This window comes from Sabethes cyaneus, chromosome 1, assembly GCF_943734655.1.
Source record: "Sabethes cyaneus chromosome 1, idSabCyanKW18_F2, whole genome shotgun sequence".
NCBI classification, from domain to species: Eukaryota; Metazoa; Arthropoda; class Insecta; order Diptera; family Culicidae; genus Sabethes; species Sabethes cyaneus.
The window spans coordinates 1,511,492-1,538,912 of record NC_071353.1 but is presented as its reverse complement, the minus strand read 5'-3'; the positions used below and the strand labels follow the sequence as shown (position 1 = coordinate 1,538,912).

Genomic DNA, 27,421 nt, shown 5'->3' with positions numbered 1-27,421 from the left:
TTCACATTCATCTGTAAAATGTTCTTTTTTCAAAATGATTGTTCGATCATTGGGTGGAAGAGTGGCAGAATTTTACTAAATTTTGTAAACGGACAGTATTAAAAAAAATTCTAAAACACAGTTTCTGAGAAAGCATTAGCAGTAATTGATTGTTTATGGGTTTCCTTTCTGTGCGAAAAACGAGCAGCCTCGGAGAAAATTCACTTCTGGAAACAACAACGCGAGGGCGGGCGAAATTTGTTCGAATAATATATATTTCCATATATTCACATATCTAGCTTACGCGGAAACGGGCAAGGAAACTTAAAATAGAGATTTACAGTTAAATGTAATCGATAATAAAAACAATGACTGACTCTTTTGATATAAAAGCGTTCTCCAGGGGATATTCTCAATAGATTAGTTGTTCATGCAAATTACATTAACTAAGCTGATAGTACTCGGGAGCAAAATCGTTTGCCAGGTTGCTTAGAAAGTTGAAATCTGAAGATGAATTAGAGTTTTCCAACTGTGTAATGCTAGGATTAGCGTTGTTACCAACGAGATTTCCATTGGCTTGTCCATAGCTGATGGGCAGGTTGTTACCGTGAGTAGCATATACCGGGTCGTGACCGTGCGGCTGATGGCTCATATCCATCATGTTGTTCGTGGTATTGCTAGTGGTGCCCAGATGATACTGGTTGCCACCTTGATGCGTCTCGTAGTACGGTTGATGGAAATTGAAATTTTCCGTGTTTTCACTATTCAGAAAGTTGTTTGATTGACACTCCGTTGCAGTTGGCACACCGGATGACCCGATTATGTTGGGATGGTGCTGATGATAATAAGGTGCTCCCTCATAGTAGTACGATTGAGTTTTCGGGTCATAGTAACTACCACTAGATTCGGTTTGAATGTCATATTCGTTGTGATAGCACTGGATATTGCTGAAATTGCCGTAGCCCGCAGTGCCATCACTGCTGTAGAAATGCGGATTCTGATGTGGGTACGCTTCGTGATGTTGCTGTATTCTAGTACCTTCGGCGTGAAATCGAGTGCAAATTTTTTTCACATTTATTGCTGAAGACATTTCTGGCTTTTGGCTGGCTGTTGTAGGTTGGGCAATGTACTGGTGAGTTGACATTGTCTTAGTGTACTGATGATAGCTAACATCTACTTTACTAAAGTATTCTTGCTTGTTTAGATTACTGTAGCCTCCGCCGCCATTGTGAGCAGCGACATTTTCGTAATCTGGCTGATGCTGGGGTTTGCTTCTAATCGCTGGATGTAATCCGATTTGATTATACTGACTATGTGATGCGGGGTTGGGAATCATTCCAGTAGATGTTATAACGTTCGTGGTACTTGGAATTTGCGGCGAACTCATGTTAGAATCCTTGCGACTGTCAAAAGTTTTATGATGATTGATTCCTTTTGCGGCGAGAAAGCTTTCCTTTTTGGTACTCTAAAAATAAACACGGTTATTATTTAGCACATGTTGGAACTTGCTTGTAACATACATTTTCACGTTTTTTCTTCACATTGGTATGCACTTCTTCGTCTTCATCGATACTCCCGCATGATGCGACACTGGAATCAGCATTTACCGTGGTGCTGGTTGACGTACCAATTTCAACAGTAGAATTAGGAGTAGTGGCTGTCGATGAGAATAATATACACACAGAGTTTTGCTTAAAATAAATTGCAATGTTAATGACGATCGGTGGATTGCGTAATTTGATGCAGTTAATTTAGTCCCACAGTGACCGTTATTTCTAGTATGAAATGAGATTAGCCTTATGAAAAGCTCATTTCTAATTATGATGTTAAACTATAGTTCTTCAATTAAACTATTTCACTTACAATTATTCGGCGTGCTGTTGTTCAATCCTCTCGAGTTAGATGTAGAATCGGGAATATCATCAGAAGGTAACTCACAACCTTGGCAAGATTTCTTGGAATTGGAATCTGAAAACAGAAAACGAATTTTTAGCGCTCATTGTCGTCCAGAAAAAGATTGATGCTACCTTTTAAATCATCTTTACTCGAATCTTCATCGTCCGTTTTTGACAGCGTTTGACGTTTGTGCTTCATTCGCCTGTTTTGAAACCATACCTTGACCTAACGGAAAAACATGAAGAATAATTTTACATGAAATAGAATCATGTAATCCAAAGACATCATAGAATCCAAAAAATATCAAAAAGATTTCAGTCACCGATCTACAATATTTTTTTAATTATTTAAAAATTTCGATTTTTTTTATCAGAATATCCAATTATACAGTTAATATGGGTAAATAAGCATTTCGATTCATTATTTTTAGGTGGAAAAATTTCACTTGTAATTTTCGCATCAGTTTGTGGGTTTAGGCATTAATGGCACACTGAGGAACCAAATCAAACTCACGACTCACCTGTCGCTCAGTAAGATCCAAACTGGCGGCTATCTCTATTCGCCTTGGGCGACACAAATACTTATTGAAATGAAATTCCTTTTCTAGCTCTAGAAGTTGCGTATTGGTATAGGCCGTCCGAAGCCGTCTGGGTAAACCGTTTTCAGCCACAAATTCAGCTGAAATTGAAAACAAATAAAATTGTTAGAAACCCCACTCAACGTGAATTAGACATGGCTGGTTGAGCAATTAACGCATAACATGCATGTGATTTTTTTCAACAGTGAACTAATGAGGTGTATTAACATCATCGAATCGATACTCATACTACGCGTGCTACAAAGCAAAAGCCGGTAAGACAGGCCTCCGGAACTTGACCGTTTAGACAAGTCGGCTGCACTGACTGATTGAAGAAGACTTTTCCTACCCAGAATGTTTGGTTTATCCCTTTAAACCCGAGCCCACACAATTGTGTAGGTGAGACAGGCATACTTTTAAAAAAAAAATTTCTTTCATTTCTAAATGTCGTACTTTTACATATATGACATCAAATCAAAAAATAGAAAATAGCTGAAAAGAAGTTTTCTTTTGTGCTTGGCTTAATTATTGTCTAGTCTTCAAAATCTTGTGAAAACAGCAACAAGTTTTATCTGTCGTATATTCTTATTGGATCCGTATTTCCAAGTTGCTTGGATAAAAAAATGTTGTTAATCAGTATTTCTAATTGATGTAATTAAAAATTTTTACAACTTACTTATGCACATTGTTTCTCATACCTACACAATTGTGTAGGTTCGGCCTTATTGCATACCTACTTTAACCTTCACGTTCTCGCCGGGACTTCAAAAATTAGTGTACTTGCCGTTAGACTTTTGGCTCTATCTTTACTATTTTTTGATCGATTCTTATACAACTGAAAAAACCACCTTAGATTGACCTTCAATGAGAAAATATATTAGCAAATTTTAGATCCATTTTCTCGGAGATATTCTAGATCGCAGTGGGATTATTTTTTCACGTCATAAGTAACAGATGAAATAAAATGAAATCTGCTGCTGCCATCTCATTTTGGGTCAGTGAGAATGAATACATTATACTGTAGAGCACTCGTTCATGCTCCACATTACGGAACTTCCGTTTAGAGTACTACGGGAACCTAAAACTGGTCATATGGCAGTATTCAATGGCAGCGTGGCATATGGTGTATTCAACTACGGGATTTTCTAAGACAAATTCTTGGATAAACATTTGGATGTTTTTAAGCCAATCTGGACATTTCGGTATATCTGTTGTATTAAGGTTAGTATAAAACTTAACTTGCAAAAAGTTGCGTGTATCTCCATAGCTACGTAACGACCGTTCCGCTGCTTCAGAAGCTGAAGTCTATGAGCCTCGAAGCGATGATCTCGCTCTAAACTAAACGGAGCCAACCCTATTCAATTCTGTAGACTTTTTTACACAAAATGATTAGGTTAGGATGTTTTGTTTTCTCAAAGCCTGGCTTGGAATAGTCTAAAAAGGGTAAAGAGATGTTAAAAATAGGGGAAAATGACCAAAATGGGTCACTTCCCGATGACAAACAGGAAAGCGGTGAGCACCATGCGGTTCTCCGGAAAATTTTACATAAGATCACCTATATTTTATTAGCCCGCAGGCCATATCTTAATTGCGTCCGTTTTTTCGGCTCGTCTTTGTCCATAGTGCAATGGTATAAGATAAGGCCGAACCTACACTTGCTTGCTAAATTTGGCAAATAGTTATTGCAATGTGTGCAATACACTGGTTTTGATATCTAAAGAGATAAAAAGATTTATGTTGATCCAAAATCCAATTTCAAGTCAGTTGATGCATCAAATAGCTCAAAAAAGTTATTATTTATTATTTTTAGATGATATATCTTGTAAATAACAACTTGTCTTCACCTAGCAGTGAAATACGTGATTTTTGATGTACACTTTCGGTATAATATTCCAACTTATACTAAGCAAATATGAGTATCAAGCGAAATTCCGCTTTGTTACAAAATTTCTTCATTGTTATATTTATTCAGCAAAAAGTAAACCGTAAGTCCTACTCTTATGAATTGGAAACCGCTATGAATTCGAATCATTCTCACTTTCAGCTAAACTCGCGTTCGTTGCGTCGTTGAATCCCTCAAGTTCCATGTTTGACTGACTTGGAATAAGTAGTTGAAGTGCTGGATTGGATTTGCTCCAGAACTACTGAGTAATAGATCGGAGGTCAGTAAATGTTCATTGAAAATGTCTCGGGTGCTCTGCTGGGTGCCTTAAGAACTTTCTGCAAATTCGGTTTCCCATCATCGGGCAAGCACATAATAACTTCATCTAGATTTTTCCATAAGCATGAAGCTGTGCGATCTACTAACAGCTGCAACTTTACCTCAGCATAGGTATTTGTAATTGAAATTCCTGCTTCTGATGAATAGTAGTTTCTTTTAGCATTCTTGAAAAACGAGTGACAAAGTTAAATATTCTTGTTTGCAGAATACATTATATTGTACAGCCTTTTCGAAAGATTAGCTTTGACGAGTATAAATCCTATTCTGCCGATTGCTTTTGAATAGCATTTGACTGTACAACTGCCAATACGTTTTGTAATCGTGAAGTTTCACGGGATTTTCAGTGATTTTTACCTTTTGGAACCGATCCTTATGGTTATAATAAGCAGCCCATCTGCGTTCGAACTGTATTTTAAAACCACATGTTTTTTAGTTATGAGCATTTTCTGTTCAAAACACTGAAAAAAAACAATTTTTGTCCCCAGTATTTTAGATTGGAATGAAATTTTGCTCATATGTTAGATATCACGCAATGGAACAGTGAGACAAAAATACACTTTTACATTTGTGGTTGTATCTAATTTAGCTATTAACCAAAATGACTGAAACTTTTTTTCAGACAACTAGAAAGATATACCTTTCAAATGGAATAAAGAGCTCGTTGATAGCTATCCCCAAAAAAAATTAAAAATTTTGGAAAAAAGTGTCTCAATGTAGACATCTCTCCCCTATATGTGCAGAAAAACGTATACACAGAAAAAACCTCTGCTTTGCTGTTTCGGTTACATCAATTTTTAAAATAACACGATTTATTTTACGAGCATTCTTGATTAAACGCGGATTTTTACAGCAAAATTTATTTTTTACCTATTTTTTAATTTTAAATACATTAAAGTCGTGGTTTTTGCGCGGTTATTTTGTGCAAATTCAAAAAATTTAGAATTTACGCAAATTTCGGAATTTGCGCGGTTTTGTAGTGTGAATTGTGGTGTTTGCGTGGATTTTTTATTCGATTTTCAGAATTCACGCCGATGTGCTCTACGCGTTATTTTTACGCATTGCCTTAGAATTTTAAAAATTACGCGATATGTTGTTATACGGACGAAAGAATGCAGGATATACGAATCTATTTCGTGGTAGAATATAATACGTTTTAGTCTTATAAACCAATTTTTGTTCTAGGTGTGACCCTGAAAGTTAAGCGATATTTGTCACAAAATTTATGCTCAGACGCAAAGAATAAAGGGCGAACAGTTTAACGAACATAATTATTATTTTGAGCATAAAAACTGTTTTTGAAATCTCAGAAATTAACGAAGCGTGTTTGAACCTTAAAATAACATTTAATGTTTTTTATAAAATGATTTTGATATTTCGTATCACACAGTATTTGATATTCAATCTTCTTATATATAAAAATGGATTTCCATCTGTCTGTCTGTCCGTATGTTCCTTATAGAATCGAAAACTACTAAAACGATCGGTTTGAAAATTTGAATGTGGGGATTTTTGGGGCCGGGGAAGGTTCTTATGATGGTTCGAGATCCCTTCCCCCACTAAGAGGGGGGGATCCCATACCAATGAAACACATTTCTGCATAACTCCAGCATTACTCGAGAAGTAATCAAGCAAGTGGAACCAAATTTGGATGAGAGGTTTTTGGATGGAAGAATTTTTTCTATGGTGAATTAAGACCCCTTTCCCCTTTAGGAGAGGGGGTTCCTGACCAATGAAATACAAATTTCCTCATAACTCGAGAACTAATCAAGTAGGGTATGTTACTGCTTCGTCGTAATTGCCTATTCCTGTCCTATCCAACTCAAATTATTAAAAATATCAGCGATTTTTATGCCACACAATGCAAAATTAGTTATTCCCTAATATTTTAATTTGTTGACTATCAAGTGCGATCAATCAAAGTGAGCTGAGATCTATTTAAATGCTTTTTTCATCAAAGAATTCCTAGCAGCCAAATTTCCTACGTCGAAAATGTCGACTAATCGTTTCAATTTTCGTCATTCATAAAACGAAAAGAACTTACGCAAAACTTGCATAACCAGCACAATTTTTGCAGAATAACATTTGTCATGCCGTCCTACGTAAATTCATGTGCGCTAGCTTCGTAAACATTATTATTTATACTTCGGACGATGAAATATTTTGATGGACGGATTTTAAAACGGTACGACGAATTTAAGAAATAAAGTCAGTTGCGTAATTTCAATGAAATGCTTTACTAATCGCTTTTTAGTGAATTCAAAGTGCACGGATCGGAACGTAAGTGTGTTTGAGTTAAATAAGCACATGAACTTTTGGAGTATTTATTAAATCCATCTAAGAAATGATGAAAATTAGAGTGGCTTTCCTTACTATGACGGGAATTAGAAATAAACCCTAAATGGAACCAAATTTGACTTGTGGAGGCAGGAATTTTTTCTATGGTAAATTATGATCCCTGACCCCTTTGAGGGGGCTTCCATATAAATTTCTTCACAAATTTCTTCCTAACTCGAGAACTAATCAAGCAAATGGAACCAAATTTGACATGTGGGGCTTTTAGGAGGCAGAAATTTTTCCTATGGCGAATTATGATCCCTCCTCCCTTTAAAAGGGGGAGCTCCCATACAAATGAAATACAAATTTCCTCATAACTCGAGAACTAATCAAGCAAATGGAACCAAATTTGGCATTTGGGGGATTTTGGAGGCATGAATTTAGTTTATGATGGTTTGAGATCCCTCACCCCTGTGATAAGGGGATAAGGACTCTCATACAAATAAATCAGACATTTTTGCGTAACTCAAAAACTAATCGAGCTCGAGATATTTTGGACTCTTCCACAAAACCGTCAATAACAAGACCACAAAAACTATCTGCAGCCCCCGCAGAAATCACCTCTGTCTAGGTTTATTTGTTTTCTTAGGTTTACTGACCTCTATTACTTTTCTTCAGTTGGGTCCGCACGAACGACAGCGAGTAAGCAGAGGATCACCCCGAGGATCGAAAGAGTATTTTCCACGAAAAGGTTTTCCGTGAAATGGTACATTCCGCGTAAGGTTTTCGCGAAATGGTATTCGGCGAAATGTTGTACATTCACGGCGAATATTCAAGTGCTATCCGCTTTATTTTATCTAGCTAAGCAACGGGGGGATTGTTTTCTACTTTACTGCGAGGAAAAATTCCAAATTTTTATGTTAAACTACTCATGCTCTTATAGTTACGTAACTGCACAAATGAATCATCTAAGGTTGAGCTCCTCAGAAACTTGCAAAACTCGAGATTGTGAGAAAGGTCATCCGAGATTCACGATTTATGTACAACACAGTTTAATTTGTGGCAATACGAAGTTTGTCGGGTCAGCTAGTACCTTAATAAAACTAAAATATTTTATTTCAAACCCTGGATACAGTCATGTTTTTGCTTTGTTATTCAAATAACACAAAGAATTATTCTTTTGGTCATAAAGGAGCAAATTTTTTTTTGTGATTTTACCACTATGTCAACCAAAACAAGAAATTTTGATGTGAAGTTATTCGATTTCCATCACGCAGTTTGATATTTCACCACTGCTTTTCACCACTGGTCGGGAATTTATAAATTTACGCGGGATTTTTACGTAGTATCTTTTTACGCGTCACGTATCGCCGTGTGATAAAGGACTTGAGTGTATTTATTTTCCTAAACAGAACATCATGAATAGTGACAGTGAAATGACCTCGTGGAAAAATCATTAATTTTTTCTCCGAAGATTTGTTGAAAGATGGTGTATGAAAGATCGCTAGATTATTCCATCGCAATAGGGTGTTTGCAGAGTGCATATGTATTGGATGGAAAGCTGTTGGGCAGGTAAAAGTGACAGCTCCATGTAAACTATACGGGCTGACAGGGCGAGATTTTTTAAATAATTTAATTTCTTTATTTAAAACAGAAATTACTATTTGTTATACGTATAGCAAGGTAATATATCTGTTTACTAAATAACAAATCTATTTTCAACAAACAACAAACCGTAAAATGTAACTATTAACTATGTTAGCGGGATAAAACTGAACAAATATCGATAGCCAGCGATTACTTACAAGAAAGCAATAAATTATACTAAAATCAATGCTACATTCAGTTATTTCGACCTTGGCCTATGCGGCATGCTGCATCCGAAAGCCGTATTTTCGCTTGTTTATTTTAACTAATGACGTCACTGAGAGCAATAGACGTGGAGTAACAAACCATGCTCGTTTCAGGTTTTTATTGGCTTAAACTTAAAGGAATTGTTGAGTTCCTTGTTCCAGATTTTTGCTATGCAAGCGGATAGAATGACACTCCACTGTGTATTTCTAATGAGAAGTTTTGCGATGTAATGTTGATCCACTTACAAGCAACGACGATATGCAGGGAGATTCTTCAACCGATGTGTGCGGTTATCGTACACGTTTTATAGAGCGTCGTTGTTTGCTAGCGTGCTGTACTCACACGCCTATGGCGTTTGAAAATCATTATTTATTGCGTAACCTGTTATTTCTGTTCATTTTTCATTATTGTATTCCAGTCCTCACTGTATTCCGTGGTTTCCTGATTCTTCCTTTTGCGCTCGGCTCAAACTTAATCGCTCCGTCCGTCCGCCGACCGTCCAAGAATGACGGCTCCGTGGTCCAAACAGCAAAATTGATGTCGGTAAAAAATGATGTTTGCAAGTGCGGCAGCCTTTTAATTCCCGCCTACTTGAGACTGTTGAACTTTTCCAAGCGTTGGCTACTTTTTAGCTATAGATCAGACTTGTTGTTATTACCGTTGTGCATGTTTTGTTCGCAGTTGCATATAATGAATCTCAAGCATGAGAAATGTATTTGCGTTTTTCATAATTTTTTAGCCTACATAAATTTCTTGCTCTACCTGTTAGGGTACAGAACGTATGGAGGTTTGAAGCATGGTAAAGGTACACTGAGTGTTTTCACGCGATTCTTTTTTTCAAAACATATGAGCAGCTTGTCCATAAAAACATTTCACTATCCTACCGGGGGGATTGTCTGAAACATCCCAATTTTTTATGGTGAGCAAGCCACAGACGTCGCTGCGTTTGTTGCGGTACCAATCGAGTTTTAAATTACATATGACTTTGGAGAACTGCTGGGAGTTGGGGTCCTAGTATATCACATTCAAATGTGTTGATTTAATCTTTGAGAAAAAAGTGGAAGCAGCTCCATAGCTGATATAATTGGGTAATGACTGGAACCGGGCAAATTTACACTCGTACGAAATCGATTTCACAGTATACCGACTATTCAACTAAAGGTTTAACACGAAAACCGAAGGATGAATCTTTAACAAAGTTTTGGTACAGTTGGCATGTCTTAGATTATAGTGAAAAAAATGTTCGCAAAAAGTTTATTTCGAATGATCCATAGCTAATGGGTTTATATTTGCCTACTTGAATTACAGACAAATAAATACAAACAGTTCCTATTAACGCGTCTGTACGGTCCTAGATTCAAATATAGACAAAACAGTTCAACTGATGACAAATGGTTCGACACAGAGTGAGCATCGGGTCTACAATGCTTAAACGTCCTTCGTTTTCTGCACCACTCTACTAAAAGATGAAATAGAAGCAGAAATAGATGAGCGCAACAAAAACGACGACATGTGTGCAACTATTGATTGATTATTGATCATTCACAGTCCTGTTACTCATGCAGTCTCCGTCAAGACAGTGCGGCACGAATACCGTTTTCACGCTTAGGTTTGAATGTGGATGACATTGAACAGCTCTTTTTACACCATTCATCAGAAATTCAATAGATACATATCAATTCAGCTAAAATAGTGTGTATATTGCAACCTGTATTACAGTACTGTGTTCAATTTATTAAATACAAATTTTTAGGTTAGTTTGTTGGGCATTATTAGATTAATTATAAATTATTCTCGAACGTCCTAGTAGAATTCACGAATATGCAAAACTTGCCAGACGCTGAAGGCGGCTATTTGTCGTAGCCAGTCGTAGTCTTTTCGATATCAATAAAACCTTGTCATTTAAAAATCTTTAAATAGAAATTTAAATCGTATTTTCAAGATTAAATTTAATTTTAGAAACAAAAAATTAAAAGTACTACTTTTATTTTTCCAACAGAAAATGCTGGGAATTAGTCAAAGTATGCTGATGGGTGGAGCCCAACAAGTTAGTTACGAACGACTTAAGAGCGTTAACTCTTCAAGGACGGTTCATTTTTGACAATTTTTCGCAAAATCGTTACTATGAAACAACTACTTATTTCTGAACGTGGTTAATGAGTTGTGCTTTGTATTCCACATGAATGATTTTTGATAGTCCTATCAGTAAAAGCTAGCAGCCACACAATTGTGACTATAATGCAATGAAATTCAACTTGGCTTCTCGATGAACACTGACAACCGATTATCGAGAAAAACCTCAAAGAGGCAAATCAACCACAAGCTAAAAGCCTCTGAAATAAAGAAATAAGAAAAGGATCTGTTAGGTAGTTTAATATCTAGTTTTGTTGCTATTATGTGGAAAGCTTATGTAGAACGAAGATAATGTAAAATAATGTTCAATTTATCCAAACTGTATATTATCCTTAGTTTCTTATGCTGTTCATTTTGCGCCCACCGCATGTTCATTTTACCCATACAAAAGAATCAGGCTGAAATGTAACGCCTTTGAAAGTAAAGGAAAGGAAAAATCGTTATTTTTTGAAATATTTTTATATTTTGCTACGTAGAATATGAGTCGAATTTTCAATTTATACTACTTATTTATTTAATTGCCCAAACGTGTTACGACAAGGTCTGCGCAGTATAATTTCTCCATCTGTTTCGGTGCATGGCAGCTGGTCCCCAGTTCCGCGGGTACCCAGTGCTCGCCAGATCTCGCTCCACCTGGTCTTGCCACCTCGCGATACGTGATAATACGCCTTAAAATCTCACGGCTGGCATTGTTGTCCTCTGTTGCCAGTGAGCCAAGGTATACGAACTCGTCGACTACCTCGAACTCATCCCTGTCGATTACCACGGTACTGCCCAAGCGGACCCTGTCGCGCTCGGTTCCGCCCGCCAGTTTATACTTTAAAAATAAAAAATAAGAAAACTTATCCAATTTAATTCTACTATGTGTATTTTATTCAATGACAGATACGTATTTCGCCTACGACTTGCAGGCTTCCTCAGTGTCTGTTTTCGAACACTGAGGAAGCCTGCAAGTCGTAGGCGAAATACGTATCTGTCATTGAATAAAATACACATAGTAGAATTAAATTGGATAAGTTTTCTTATTTTTTATTTTTAGGTTTCGTATTCTACTAAGACGCTTCAAAAACTTCAGTCAGTTTATACTTTGTTTTAGGCGTATTTATCTTCAATCCAATTTTCTCTGCTTCGCGTTTTAGTCTGGTGTCTTCCACCGCCTCAAATGTTCTGCCGACAGCATCCACGTCATCAGGAGAGTAGATAAATTGACTGGATTTATGGAATATCGTGCGCCGCATTTCGATCGCCGCTCGTCTTATCACACCTTCAAGCGCAATGTTGAATTGCAGGCAGGAAAGATCATTTCCTAGTCGAAGTCCCCTGCGAGATTCAAATGGGTCCGACAATCCACCCGAGATTCTCACACAGCACTGGATCCCATCCATCGTAGCCATGATAAGTCTAGTAAGCTTACCCGGAAAGCCGTTTTCGTAAAAAAAATCCATAGCTCTTGCCGGTTTACGCTATCATATGCGGCTTTGAAATCGATGAACAAGTGATGCGTGAAGACTCGGAATTCGCGGTACTTCTGGAGGATCTGCCGCAAGGTGAAGATTTGGTCCGTTGTAGACCGACCCTCCATGAAGACGGTATGGTAACTTCCCACAAATCTATTGGCTATTGGCGATAGACAGCATTTTGTAGGCGGCATTCAGGATAGTGATTGCTCGATAGTTCTCATAATCCATCTTATCGCCTTTCTTGTAGATAGGGCAGATAACCCCGTCTTTCCACTCCTCCGGTAGTCGTTCCGTATCCCAAATCATGACAATCAGTTGATGCAGACAGCCGGCCAACTTTTCCGGGCCCATTTTAATAAGTTCCGCTCCAATGCCATCCTTTCCCGGTGCTTTGTTGTGCTTCAGCCGATGGATGGCTTCTTTAACTTCCATTATCGGTGGGGGCGGCACATCTTCGTTGCTTGCTTCACCAATATGGTCACTTCCTCCACTATCATAGTCTTTCGCCTGCACGCCATTCAGGTGTTCATCGTAGTGCTGCTTCCACCTTTCGATCACCGCACGGTCGTCAGCCAAGATACCTCCATCTTTATATCTACACATTTCGGCCCGCGGCCTAAAGCCTATGCGAGATTCATTGAGTCTCTGATAGAACTTCCGTGTGTCGTGAAAGCGGTATAGCTGCTCGAGCTCTTCGCACTGTTTCTCCTCTTGGTGGCGCTCCTTCTCCTTGAAGAGTCGGGTTTGCTGTTTCAATTTATGTAATGCGCGATGACAAATTGCTAAGAGTGTTCATTTTACCCCCAGTTCTCCTGTTTGCATCAGGCAAAACCTATACTGTTTTTAAAAAAAATCGAGAAATGGGAAATAAGCGCAATTGGGGGTTAACTAATGTTTGTTTTTGAACAATTAGTAAAATACGAATGTTGAATAGCAGAAAACTCGAAACTATTTTTACAATATTTGTTCGGGATTCGAAACTATTATCTGAAAATACTATAAGACCTAAGGATGGCATTTTTTTGTCTCGAGGGCTTAAAAATGTTTTAGATAGCATTTCGATGTTAGTTTAGTAAATCAGTCGTCATGTTCGAGTCTTGATTGGAAGGAATTGTTAGAGTTGGAAAATGAGGTTCAAATCTTTTGAGACACATGTTCGCTGAATTTATGTTTGCTTTGATAAAGTAGTTTGAACTTTCAAGAAAAAAACTACGATAAGTATAAATAACTCTGTCAAAATACAACGACTTTTTGTAAAATTTGTATTTTTTCTCAATGCGCGAACACCTTACGTTTTCAGATAAAACTCAGCGCAGGATTACTACATTTATTTTTCCTTTAATGTAGAGAAAAACAATATTATAAGCAAAAAAAACAAAGCAACAAAATTTGAAAGTAGATAGTATTTTGTTTACAAATTTGCTCGAATCGAAAACTGTCCCCTAGGCTCGGACATGATCATTTGCTTTATTAAAAACCATAGAACACTTAAAAACTTCAGCACAAATCTTGTAAGTCCAGTCTTCACAGGATTGCTGCATGACGGTTGGATAAAGTTCCATTCACATAAAATATTTGCCGAGAGTGCTGGTAAAGCGAAATGCATACGAAAATGTACGCGGCAACTCTATTTGCAGAGCAGGTTGATAGGTTGACATTAAACTGATATTTTGCTGACATTTTTTCTTATCTTTTCTGTCTTTTGCATTGCTTTCTAATTTTATTTCACATAGGAATCAGAGACATAACATCTCTGGGCCAAACAAGTATATTTCGCTGATTACTTTATATTATCTGGTCATAAACGACAAGCTGGTTTTCAGCCGCAAAGGACGTGATACAGTTACAAAAATAATGTTTTTTCTTCGAAATCTTATATTTTCATGTCAAATTTTAACTGTTTTGGAGAAACAACTTTATCAAGGTATCGCAATATTTCTGATCTCCTTTACTTATAAAAATATTAGCAACTGCACTTTCATGAAATTTCGTCATAATTGGGACACCATGGGATCTTCCAATTTACTATTGTTCCATTCTTTCCGAATATTTTTATGAAACTTCGTTTTTAAGAAATCTTTGGAGAAAAACTTGGAGGCTGTCCGGTCATCGAGAACTTCCCCTATATGTTATTCACTTCAAGTTTATGTAATCAAATTGGATGTCGCATTCAGAATCTAAGGTTAACTTTCAATAAACCATTAATCATAAACCATATAGTTTAGTGAGTGAGTGTAACATGCAAAAGAGATTATTGTACAGCAACGGTAATCAGTTCTCAGTATGGCCTAGTATAACTGTGAATAACAGTCATATTATCGTCCATTTCCGAGTTCTTGTCTCTCTTGTTCAGAAAGGCATAGAAATCACTCTGGTATGTTGGGCAAAGCTAAAGCGTTGCAGGGTCTCGGTTTCGACCGCTCTGGTGGAATTGGTGAGCTTTTAAACCGCGACTGATGATACTATCGATCGGATAGGCGTAAAAAACATCTCCGGGTAATTTGTTCGTGCATTCAGAACGACCAAATTTCACTACCGTTTTAACTCCGTGGTAATGGATACAAGTGCTTTTGATGACAGTCCTTCTCAATATGGTTTAAATGTGTCATAAAAAGTTGTTTTTTTACTAATCTCACTACATTTTGCGATAAGTTACTTGAAAGATAGATGCAACAAAATGTGCTTGGAACGTGACACTAGAGATTATTGAATGAATTTTAACCCTTTCTAAGACAGTGGCAACTATATTGCCACCAACGAAAAATATTTGTTTTGCGTCTATAATAATATCAATACTATTATAGAAGCAAAACAAATATTTTTCGTTTGTGGCAATATTGTTGCCACTACCTTATGAAGGGTTCAATGAATATTTATTTCACGAAAATTTCTATTTATGGACATGTACCTACATCAAAAGAAAAGTACATACAATATTTGATGCTTGATGCATGAAAATATATGTGATTTTTATTACGTGTTCTATAATTTATATTCAATGTAAAATTAATTCATTCAAACTGTATTGCATTAGTCACGTCATGAAAGTTAGTCAGTATATTCGAATATAAACAGCAAACGACACATTGATAGAGCTGCACATTGACTAGTGAGTCTGCGTACTTACTAATTGGATAAAGATTCGATTTTTGCAGTAAAAAAAATTATATGCTGTGAATAATCCAGCAATTATTATTGTACTCATTTTCAAATTTTTCGCTTATAGAACATTGATTGAATCGCTAAACGAGTATTCAGTTAATCACCTAATTTTCGAACTTTTCGATACTTTTATTTTAACGATTACTGTGCGTTACGCTGCAATTATGAGTGGTCGTAAGGCGTGGTACACAAATTACGTAACGCAAAAATTCCAGTTTTTTGACCCCCTCCCTCCCCTATGTAACATTAAGTAACGCTTGGCGCAATCCCCCCCCCCCATTAAATTACGTAACGTTAACCAAACCTTCCCCCTGGTACTCAACATTGAATGAAAATGGCATAAACCGCACATTTAATTTAATTTTTAAAGAATTCAACCAAATCAGCAAGAGCTTCATATTAAAAACCACAATCGGCCATCCGCCTATGTTAAGCTGAAATGGTCTTGAACCGTAATATGTAACTCGAAATTTAATAGGATTATCTCATTCAGCTACAAACCATAATTTTGTATCAGAATTTTCATCAGTATAAACCGATTCACTGTTTCCACCTCCAACACATCCTATCCTCGTTTGGCAACTGCCTTTTTGGTATTCATAAATTTGTTACGTAACTATTCTCATAACTCCCCCTCCCCCCTATGTAACAAAAAGTGACGCAAGCTCGACCCCCCTCCCTCCCCTCTAAGCGTTACGTAATTTGTGTACGAAGCCTAATATAGGAAAGACCAATGAAGTTTTTATGCGTGTTTGCTTGCCTTACGGACCTAATGTAAATTTATTTACTTGTGGTTTAGAATAATACAAAAGAATTACTGCTTGATAGAGAAGAACAAACGAATCATTTGGTGGCGCATCGTTAAAAATCTTCCCGGACAAGTTCCTCCGAAATCCGTTCTGTGCTTGAATCAGAAAAGAAACCCTCCCCGGACCCGGAACCGGTCATACGGCCTCTGAGAGACATGAGATGATCACCAATCGCTATTTTATCGAATGCTGATGTTTTTTGATATGCGACACGACATGCTTTACTGATGCTGAAATGTCCCGTTACGGGAACCGGTTCCGGATTCATAGTGTCCCTCCGGATCCGGATGGTGCGCACCATGGCTCATAACTGCGGCAAAGTAACTGATATGTCCACAGTCGATGATATGTTTACAAAAATCAACAGATTTCAAACAAATTTTAGATATTTGGCAACTTTATCTAAAAAAGCCATATCTCGCTCCCCCAAGGAACTCCGGAATAACTCCGGGACCATATGACATATGACCATTATCTATAGATATTATGAAAATAGAAAATATTTTCGGCAAAATTCCCAAATTTGGTGAAAAAATATTTAAAGATAAAAAAGTTATGGCCATTTTAGTGAATTTTGCGGTGCTAAAAATGATGTAGACCTGGTCGAAACTTTCGTTTGTCGACGATCTAAAAAATTTTCAGGTGATTGCTGCCCCTGTCGGTTGTGTCGTATTACAGAAGGATATTAATTGTTTGCTAGTCTGGTGCAGTGATGACAGCACGCGTGTTAACAGCAAAAAGTATAAAGTAATATCATACAGTCGCTGTAACACCGTTCATGGTCCATCAATGCAACAAGGGACCAGATCGTCTGGAAAGTGTTAACTCTATTCTCGATCTAGGCGTTACTATCGACTCGAAATTGAGATTCAACGAGCACATAAGTATTGTCACTGCTAAAGCATACACCGTGCTTGGTTTTATGTTATTGCCTCAAGACGCTATATTGATCTCTCGTACGGAGCATTTTTGAGTATGCTTCCTCGGTTTGGGATCCTTCACACTTAAGGCAGGTCCTTGAGATTTCAGAAAAACTTCTTGCGATTCGCCTAGCGTCAGCTGCCGTGGAATGATCCAGTCGATCTTCCTAATTACATAGACCGTTGTCAACTAGTTACCCTGGATACAGTCGCAGTCAGGCACGTCAAACAGCCAGCATCTATTTATATTCGACCTTATAACAGGCAGTGTGGATTATTCCGAACTCCTGTACCAGATAGCGTGGAACGTACCTCCTAGTCAGCTTCGGAATCCACCGTTATAGGCCGTCCAATTCTACAGAACAAATTATGGTATGAATAATTATTGTACCTTGCAGCAATTTTACGATTCCTTCGCAAATTCGTTTTTTAATATTAATTATCCTGCACTTACTAAATAAATTGAAAATATGCTTGTCAAGCAAGAAGGGGTGCAGTGGAGAGGCAATAACGAAAAACTGATGGTCAAATTGTTAAATTGCGAAGAAGTGTAGTAAACGCAGAAAATAACCACGGTAATAATTTTCGCGTGGGACTCTAAATTGGTGGAAACTCTGCAATATTTAATACTAGCTGACCCGAAAAACTTGGTATTGCCACAAATTAAACTGTGTCGTACATAAATCGTGAATCTCGGATGACCTTTGTCACAATCTCAAGTTTTGCAAGTTTCTGAGGAGTTCATGGGTGGTTTAATATACAAATTTTCCTCACAGTAAAGTAGAAAACAATTCCCCCATTGCTTAGCCTGATAAAATAAAGCGGATAGCATTTAAATATTGCGGAACACCACTTCTCGGTTAACCATAACGCGGAATATAGAGTTTCGCAGAATACCATTTCGCGAAAAAAATTCTTGCCTCCAAAAACACCCACATGTCAAATTTGGTTCCTTGATTAGATTAGGCTTGATTAGTTCTCGAGTTATGCAGAAATTTGTGTTTCATTTGTATGGGAGCCCCTCCCCCATCTTAGTGGGGGGAGGGGTCTCTAACCATCATAAGAACCTTCTCTGGCCCCAAAAATCCCTACATGCAAATTTTCACGCCGATCGGTTCAGTAGTTTTCCATACAGACAAAAAGACAGACAGAAATCCATTTTTATAGGTATGGATTTGTTTACGTTACTTCAACGACGTTTGTAATGTGTTCGATTTTACTCGGTCTAGAAACGTCTAGAATTCGAGGCTTAAATTAGTTACATGATAAACAATCTGTACGACGTAGTCAAAAATAGTGAACAAATAAATAAATAAAAAATTGTTTGTTCAATTAAAATGATCAAAAAAGCTGTAGATAATAATACTGTAGCTAATAAATAATTTACTAGTATTTTTCGACTGAGATATAAATATCGAAAGATTGGGATTTTGGCCGTTCAGTCATTAAATTATAGTAGACGTTATATTTGCCTTTTTACGCCAACGTTTCGACCCGGATTTGGATCTTCATCAGGGCTTCTGCGAACGGGAGTTTTATTAACTGTTGTTATCTGGGTTATAATTTGTTTGTTACTTACAAAGTGTTGATCGTCTTTGTCTAAATTCTTTTAGCCTACAGTGTTGTCTGGTTTTGGATTTTGGTACAATGCGTGTTTCTGTGTTAGTGTTTGCCTGTGGGTTGTTTTTCTACTATTTGGTTTTAGTGTGTTTAGTATTCCCGTATAACATATGTTGATTCCATCTGTGTCGGAGCGAAAATAGTTAAAAACGCCCTTTATTTTGGCATATCGCTTTGATGTCTGCTTGTCTTTCAACTAACATGTAAAATGGTAGTTAACATCACGCAGGTTGGAAGATTTTCAATTAATATTATCGTTCTAAGTACATACGAGGTTTTCTTGGCACTTTGTTTTTCAGTTATTTTTATACTTTACAGCAATTAAATCAAAAGTTTGTAAAGAATTACAATGCTAGTCTTTAAACAAACACCGCAAATTTGTGCCTCATGTGACATGCTAGAATATGTCAACACATTTTTATACAAGATTTCAGTTTAGAATATATTTTCATAGCACATATATCGATGTAATCGGTTGAAAAGGAGAGGTAGATGCGTTCTTTTCTTCAACGATTTACTTTCAGGACTTCAACTTTGTCTAGATTTAATGTTCAAATGATAAGATCGATCGAAGGGCAGGGATAATCAAAAGGATAGTTTTACACTCTTACAAACTTGTTTACTTTCAGGACATCGAATTCGTCTAGGTTCAATGTTTAAATAATAACATCGATCAAAGAGTGAGGGTAGTTTCGAATTTTTACAAAATTGTTTACCTTCAGGACTTCAACTTGGTCAAGTTTTACTGGTAATGAATAATTCGCGTCCTGTTGGAAAAGCAAGGGATCGGTCACTTTTTTTTTAGAATCGAAGTAAACGAAACCGCAGGTGTATAAGATTGTCGTACCGGGCCTGGGAAGCAAAAGAGTGCTTTCATGTGATTGGCTGATTCGTTCGATTTTGACAATGCCTACTATTTCTGTTTTTTTTTTTCAATAGTGATTTGAATTATTTTTATATTTGCTATATGTCAATTTTTAGAAAAAATTCTGATCGATTGATGCAAATATTTTTAAAATCCATTGAAAAATGGCTGAGTTATAAGTGCTCAATCATAACCACTTTTCATGCTCACATGCTCATTTCTCGAACTTCTAAAGTGCACCCTAATATAGCTCCTAAAACTCTATTGTTAAATATTTCGTTGTTAATTACTTCTACGAACGTTTCGATCGATTAATGTTACGGATACTGCTGTAAGAATTTCAAAACTTCATACTTTAGCCAATATCACAGTTGGTGTCATCTTTGATCTGACCAAATCAGAGCGCTACTACAAAACTGCCCTGCAATGTGATGAATGATTAAACTTACATCAAGTCCGAAACCAGACATATGCTGGAATTCGAATACAATGCTGCCAACTTTCAACAAGGGCAAAATGTAAATGAGCGGCTGACTCATTTTGCCACATGCACAGATCGCTTGCAAGACAACGAATTTTTTTAGCGAATTCGACAATTTCTTCTTCCATAGATTTTTACTGCAAATTTAGAGGTGGCAACATAATAACGGGTGACAACTAAAATTTTGGAACTTTTTCGAGGCCTCTATACTCAACAACAAACGAGCTCAGGGAGAAATGAGAGTGTGTATGTGTTAGCTCTTTCTATCCACTTTTTGTCAGTATTTTTGTTTTGTTTATGCTAGCCAAGTTTTGCTTAAAACGGCGTCAAAACAAGAAGCATTTCGCGAGCGCGTTGTACACTTCTACGAATTTCCACAGAAATCTCGGGAAAAATTTTATGGTACAACATTTAAAAGGCGTATATGTTGCGGCTTCGACTGTTTACCATATCCTAAGATGCCCAACAACTATTCGCAAGCAAGGTAGTGGAAGATCAGCCAAAATTATGGACGCTGAAGGACATCGTTTTCTTTCTCGTTTCTTCAACAACAAGCCCTCTGATTTGGTTATCAATTAAGATGCACCAGACGAATGTTTGAAGAAAATTTTTATCCCGTTTCTACAAAAACATCATGCAGATGGACAATACGTGTTTTGGCCGGATAGAGCATCATCGCATTACGCCAAAAACACAATCCTTCCTGAATACCCATTCGATGTCTCAGTGCACCCAATCGAAGATTTCTTCGGGATTTCTAGTTTTGAGTTTTGAGTTGTTTGAGTTCAAACAACTGGAGAGCCACGAATTGCAAACAGTTGATTGGTTGGTTTCAAATGTACACTATTTTTTTTCAACAATGGATAATGTATCTTTAATTTCGGTAAATTAGATCTTCTTCATGTATCTTTGTCTTTTTTTGACAGCTTGAGAAAAAATTCTAAAATTGTAGTTGTCACTCGTTATTCCTGGTCTGGCATTCGTCTGGGGTCGGGTTAAAGGGGGTCCCTACTCTGGAAGCCCGAAAGATAATAGATTTTCGTAAATTTTTTTCAGATGCTAGAATTATAGTTAAGTGTTGGGGTATTTTGGTTATTGGTTAAGGTATATTTGGTTAAAGTTAGATATATTTTGTATTTCTTGGATACCAGAATAGTGATTATTATGCTGGTGGCAGGTGAGCGCGTGAATGCCCTCTAGAAAATAGTTCCTTGCTGGCGGCGGTACGTGCCGGAAACCAACGGAGTATCGTAGAACGGATTTTAAGGATGATTTTGAAGCTTTAGGTCAATACCTAAATTGTTACGTAGCGGTTTTGAAAATTCGAAAAATTACCAAAATGGCGGCAATTTTTCCAAAAGAAAGGTGTTTTTTCATCAAAAATCGCCAATTAAAAGCTCATAAAAAATTGAAAAATGGAGATATCAAAAAACGGCTACGTAACAATTTAGATAATTCATTTTTACACACTAAAAAAAAATTTCAGCAAAATCGGTCCACTAGATTCTGAGATACACGTACCGCCAGCTAAAGAAACATGGTTTCGGGGAAAACGCGTTCAAAGTTTCTTACAGCAATGGACTTCCCTTGAGGTGACTCCACAATATTTGCCGTAAGTTTTCAACGAGATCAGATATTAAAAAATCCTTTTGGCATGACATTTCTGAAGGTATAAGTGTCTCGAAAATGCAAAAAAATAAAATTCGATTTTTCCGACTTTCCAGAGTAGGGTCCCCCCTTAAAGTAGGTTTCATTATTCGTCACAATGCAAAACGATTTTGTGAGCCAGTTCCTGTACCGCTTCTTTGCGCAAGTATTGACCAAGATATTCTGTGTGTCACTTCGGCTCGGTGTCTTCCGAATGAGGGGTAAGACGCTTCATAATATTATCATATATTAATATACGAGGCCATATTCCATATGGTAAAGTAATATATTTTCAACAGTGTCTTGCCCCTCGCTCCCGAACTCTGTATATGTACAGAACGTGTCATTGTTTTTGCACAAAACGGAATAGGATGTTCCGCCTATTTGCCACATCCCGAATCGAAATGTTGGGTTGTGTTACCATCCTAGCATTCTTTGGGTCTGTGGTGCCGCGTTTCCTGCCGCTACCATTCTTCCGCTTGGTCGTCTAGTGTTATTAGCATGTTTTGTCAACTTGGGATACGGTTGAATGTTCAAAGATACAACTGTAGCCGCAAGATTACCGTGTCTGCTTTGACAACCTACGACTAGTGGTCGTAGGTTCGAATCTAGAATCAGGCCATCCGATGTCAAAGTGACTTTAGCATAGGTTCTCAGGCCCCTCATCACCCTTCCTTCATGCTGAATTCTATATTATCCCGATAAAGCCCAATGATGGTGCAAAAATGACTGTTATGGTTACATGCACTGGTTAGCTGCGCCAGGGATGGCTATAATTGGGGACAGCGCTGTCATATGGAACGAGGTAGGTAAAGTAGAAAAAGCATTGAAGGTAGGGGAAACCCAATTCACATAAGCACATTTAAAATGCAATAAGCATATCGCTCACTTAATGGCGATTACAGCAAAAAGAAATGCAGTGCGGGTTATACAGCAAACCCCCGGGGATATCACAATAGATCAACGATACTGGTCGCAGTGATGAGTCCATACAGGAAAAAAAGATACCACTTTAATCGCTTAATCAATTTGTTGAAGCTCTACCGATATAAACAACATAAAGGGTGTCCCACATTAAATTGCACGTCGGAAGAAACGCTGTAGAAAATTACCCATTTTGTATTTTCTCTTGAAAGTCAACGTCAAGTCAAGTCAATGTCAAGTCAAGTCAACGGTGAGTCATGCGATTACACGTTACTTAGAAACTCTGAGCATCGAATGGAAGGAGAAATGCGGTCATAATGGAGGTTCTATTAGTGATCAGGATCGGTCTGGGATGTGGCCAAAAAGTTCAATCTGTCCAAGTCTTTCGTTCAGAGAGCCAAGGACCAGGAGGGACTGCATACGTACAAAGTGCAGAAGGCTCCAAATCGTGACGAACGGCAAAATACGGTGGGAAAAGCACGGACCCGGAAACTGTACACCGAGATGCTAACGAAGCCTCATCATGGATGGTGAGACTTACGTCAAGGCGGATTTTCGGCAGCTTCCGAACTACTAAATTTTATCGCCCAACACAAGTTTGATGTTCCGGAGGAAGTAAGGATGCAGCAACTTTCAAAGTTTGCCAAGAAATACATGATTTGGCAAGCGATATGCTCATGTGGCAAACAGAGTGCGCCGTTCGTGACTACCGGGACTGTAAACGGGCAGTTCTACCTCAAGGAGTGTCTATAGAAGCCGTACGCCCTACGATCTTCTGGCCGGATCTAGCTTCGTGACACTATTTAAAGGATGGCCTGGAATGGTACGAAGCCAACGGGGTTACTTTCGTACCCAATGACATACACCCCCTCAACGCACCGGAACTAATGCCCATCGAGAAATACTGAGCTATTCTGAAGCAGGCACTACGGCAGCATCCCAAGGAAATCAAATCTGAGAAAGACATGAAGAAAAAGTGGGTTTCCGTACAGGAGAAGCTGCAGCGTGATGTTGTACAGAACTTAATGAATGGAGTCTAGCGTAAGGTGCGAGCATACGGTTATGGTATTGGAGCTGGATGAAATATATATGCCAGAAGCTTACTAATGGATTATATTCTATTGTCTGAAAGTTTGAAAAGGATCGGTCAATTAGGTAATTTTCTATTGCGTTTCTTGCGTGGTGCAATTTGATGTCGGACACCCTTTAATCTCAACTATTTTAATCAAAAGTCAGTTATTGTTATTTATGCGGCAAAAAGTTACAAACAAATGAGTGTGGTCAGTTTTTTTGAATGCAGCCTTTGCTGTACCGGCAACTCTAAAGCGAAAGGTTGATTCAATAAGGTGTATTTGGATAAGTTGTAGGAAATTCAAAGTTGTTTTTTGAAATTTAACTTTTAAATTTTTCGGTTCCAGGGAAGGTTCTTATGATGAGTTGAAACCCCTTCCCCTTTAATAATCCTCACAAATTTCTGCATAACTCGAGAACTAATCAAGAAAATGGAACTAAATTTGGCATGTGGGGTTTTTTAGAGGTAGGATTTTTTTCTATGGTGGTTTGAGACTCCTCCCCCTCTGAGAAGGGGGGTCTCCCATACGAATGAAACACAAATTTCTGCATAACTCGAGAACTAATCAAGAAAATGGAACTAAATTTGGCATGTGGGGTTTTTTAGAGGTAGGATTTTTTTCTATGGTGGTTTGAGACTCCTCCCCCTCTGAGAAGGGGGGTCTCCCATACGAATGAAACACAAATTTCCTCATAACTCGAAACTTAATCAAGAAAATGGAACCAAATTTGGCATGTGGGGATGTTCGGAGGCATAATTTTTCCTATGGTGGTTTAAGAACCCTCCCTCTTTAAGACGGGGGGCTCCCATACCAATGAAACACAAGTTTCTGCATAACTCATAAAACAAAAGTGTTTACAAAACCTTAGGGGTGGCAAGACGTGAAGGGGAAACAGTGGAAAGTTAGGTAAGAGAGGGTCATGGAAGCCCTGTGGGTTGCACATCAAGACAAGAATATATAAGATTGGTCGATTCCATAGAAACGGAGCTTCCATGGAACACTTGCATTGAAAATCGCTAGTAAGTAGCAAAAGCCTGTACAGTTTCATCGTCCCGTCAGTAAAACGAACTAGATCAAACTTCTCAGTCGGTGGTTTGACTACAGTAGATGGAGAAAGATCCACAATTTGTATCTAAAAACAACTCAACCAGCCAGTGTTGGCGCAGTTTTAAATACGTCGCACCCTCAATAGGTTGATTGTGGAGTCTCTCTTTTGTCCAGTCCGCTGTGGTTCAAAAGTCCATGACTACCTGCGATCCACAAGGGGTTCGAATTTTGATCCGCGGAACCCCCAGCTTGGATTAAAAGCAACGGAACACAACTTCTTAAGCGTTGCTTCAATGACCTTCCTTGCCTCATTTTTATGCTCTTTTCCCTTCACGCCTGGCCCTATTCTGTTTGGATCCTATCAACATCTTTATTTCATTATTTTTTTCTATCGATGATTGTAAAAAACAATTGTCATAAAAATTAATTATATGCCTGACCTCATCGAAAGGTCAGGACCAAAACATGAGGTTGGTCTACACTGAGAAAATTTTCGTATAGTTTCTATGTGTTTCACACATAGATTTTTTCCAAGTGCCCAGTAAATGAACTTTATGTGCCAAACAGTTACCATTTATGTGTTTTTAAAATTTACACATACTATTCATATGCATATAATTTTCATGTGTAATTTGACTCATATCCTACAAATTATTTTTTTGCCCCCCAATTTTTCAAGCCAATTTCCAAGGGGGGGGGGTGACAAAAACTTTAAATATGATTTGCAATGGCCTTATTCTTTACAGTATCACTTGTTCGATAACTGAAAAATCTTATCACACAAGACCACACAAGAGATTTTTCTATCGCTATACATAATTAGTTAAACAAAACTGGAAAAAATTGCTTCTGAGTGCGTTTCAACCTAAGAGCTTATAACTTATTTTCAGTAAAATAATTGTGCACTTGAAAGAATGATTACAAGATGTTTTTAACCATAATGTTAACACAAAAATGCGAAAGAAGCTATAGCCATAATTAATCAATAAAGTTTGACGAGTAACCAAGTACTCGAATCATTCTCTACCTGAGCTTCCCAATTCATCCTCTGAATGAAAAAAAAATCACTGTTTTGTGATACAGGTTTTCTATAAAAAGGAGGCAATAAAAAACCGATCAATTATTTTCCCCTCATGTGCAAATGTTTTTTTCTTCTTTTGTGTATTGTAATCGAGCGGTTACGAAAGCCAAATATCACACCCGAAGCTCGAAGGGCTCAGTGTCATAGGACTAGACCATTCGATTCGGTTTGTTGGTGTTACCAAAATTCTATGCGCAAACTTTTCGTAATCCTTTCAGTTTCAGCATTGACTTTCTTTGACGATCCGGTTATTATTTTGTATTTTGTTTAATAAATGCGAAAGTTTACGCACGCAATTCAGTGCTCAAATGTTATGGGTCAACTTGCGGTTTAGAAACTGAGACTCAAATAGAACGGTCCATTCATTGATTGTAAAATTTGTGTCTTGACCTTCGATTTTAGATTTATTATTAATTTTAAACAACCAGAGTTTCGGTTAAAATAACATAGAATAGTTTTTAAAAGTGTTTATTAAACACTGCTAATATGCTTCAGTATATAAGATTTTATTAAAATATTGAGAGCAATATAATTTTGCATCCATATAGTCCTTATAGTGTTTCAAATTAGTTGCAATCGACTTTTTATTAATTAGTAAAATGCATCCAATCTAGATATCGATTGACGAATTTACCAAATACTTGGTAGCGGCTCAAGTTTGAAAGAACAAAACGGATTGAAATGAAAAAACACAGCTTGTGAATGCAGTTTACCATGAGCATGACTATGGTCTAATGATTATGCGCTGATTCGAGATAAATGATTTAATTTTCATTCAAGTGGACGACTATGACATTAGCTGGCTTTAAATTTTCCACAGAATGTATATAAATCATGTTTTTTAATACAATTCATTCAATAACTAATCATGGCATTAGACTTATCCTCAAAAAAATACAATATAATTCAATTTCACTTAACACTCAACCAGTCAAAAGCAAACAACTTAATGTTACCTTGAGTTTGGTTCTTCCTGGCCGTCTTTTTCTCCTTCATCCAGGGATACTCCGGGACGGATTCAATACTGTCGTTTGGTCCATTTTGATAGCCCTGACCGGCGCTGATCTTCGGACTCTCGCTGTCTATATGTGTCAGGAATTCGGCCATCGAGGGTTGTGAATTGATGAATCCACTCTCGTTCTGCATCCAGTAGGACGAATCGGGATGCACGGGAGTTTGCGCTGGTAGATCCGTAACCGGCTGCAGACTCTGACCGGCGGATCTGCTGGATTTGTCATTGGTCACTGATTTCCGGTTTAGATGTGAAATTGCCGAAGCCAACGGAGAGTGCGTTTGCGATGTCGGTGCTTCAACTTCCACTAATAAAGTGCCCTGCAAGGAGGCCAAATTTGGCGTTTCTGACTTCACTGCGTTCACCGAGCTGCAAACCTCTTGCAT

At 37.6% G+C, this 27,421-nt stretch overlaps 1 protein-coding gene across 1 annotated transcript; it reads right to left on the bottom strand.

Annotated features, from left to right (window-relative positions):
* Positions 1-421: 421 nt before the first annotated feature.
* Positions 422-27,421, bottom strand: LOC128740748 (homeotic protein proboscipedia). Its single transcript, XM_053836316.1, has 6 exons — positions 26,980-27,421; positions 2,396-2,553; positions 2,007-2,100; positions 1,843-1,947; positions 1,500-1,636; positions 422-1,444 (listed from the first exon to the last, which is right to left on the bottom strand). The coding sequence occupies exons 1-6, from the start codon at positions 27,419-27,421 to the stop codon at positions 422-424; spliced, it is 1,959 nt and encodes a 652-aa protein (XP_053692291.1).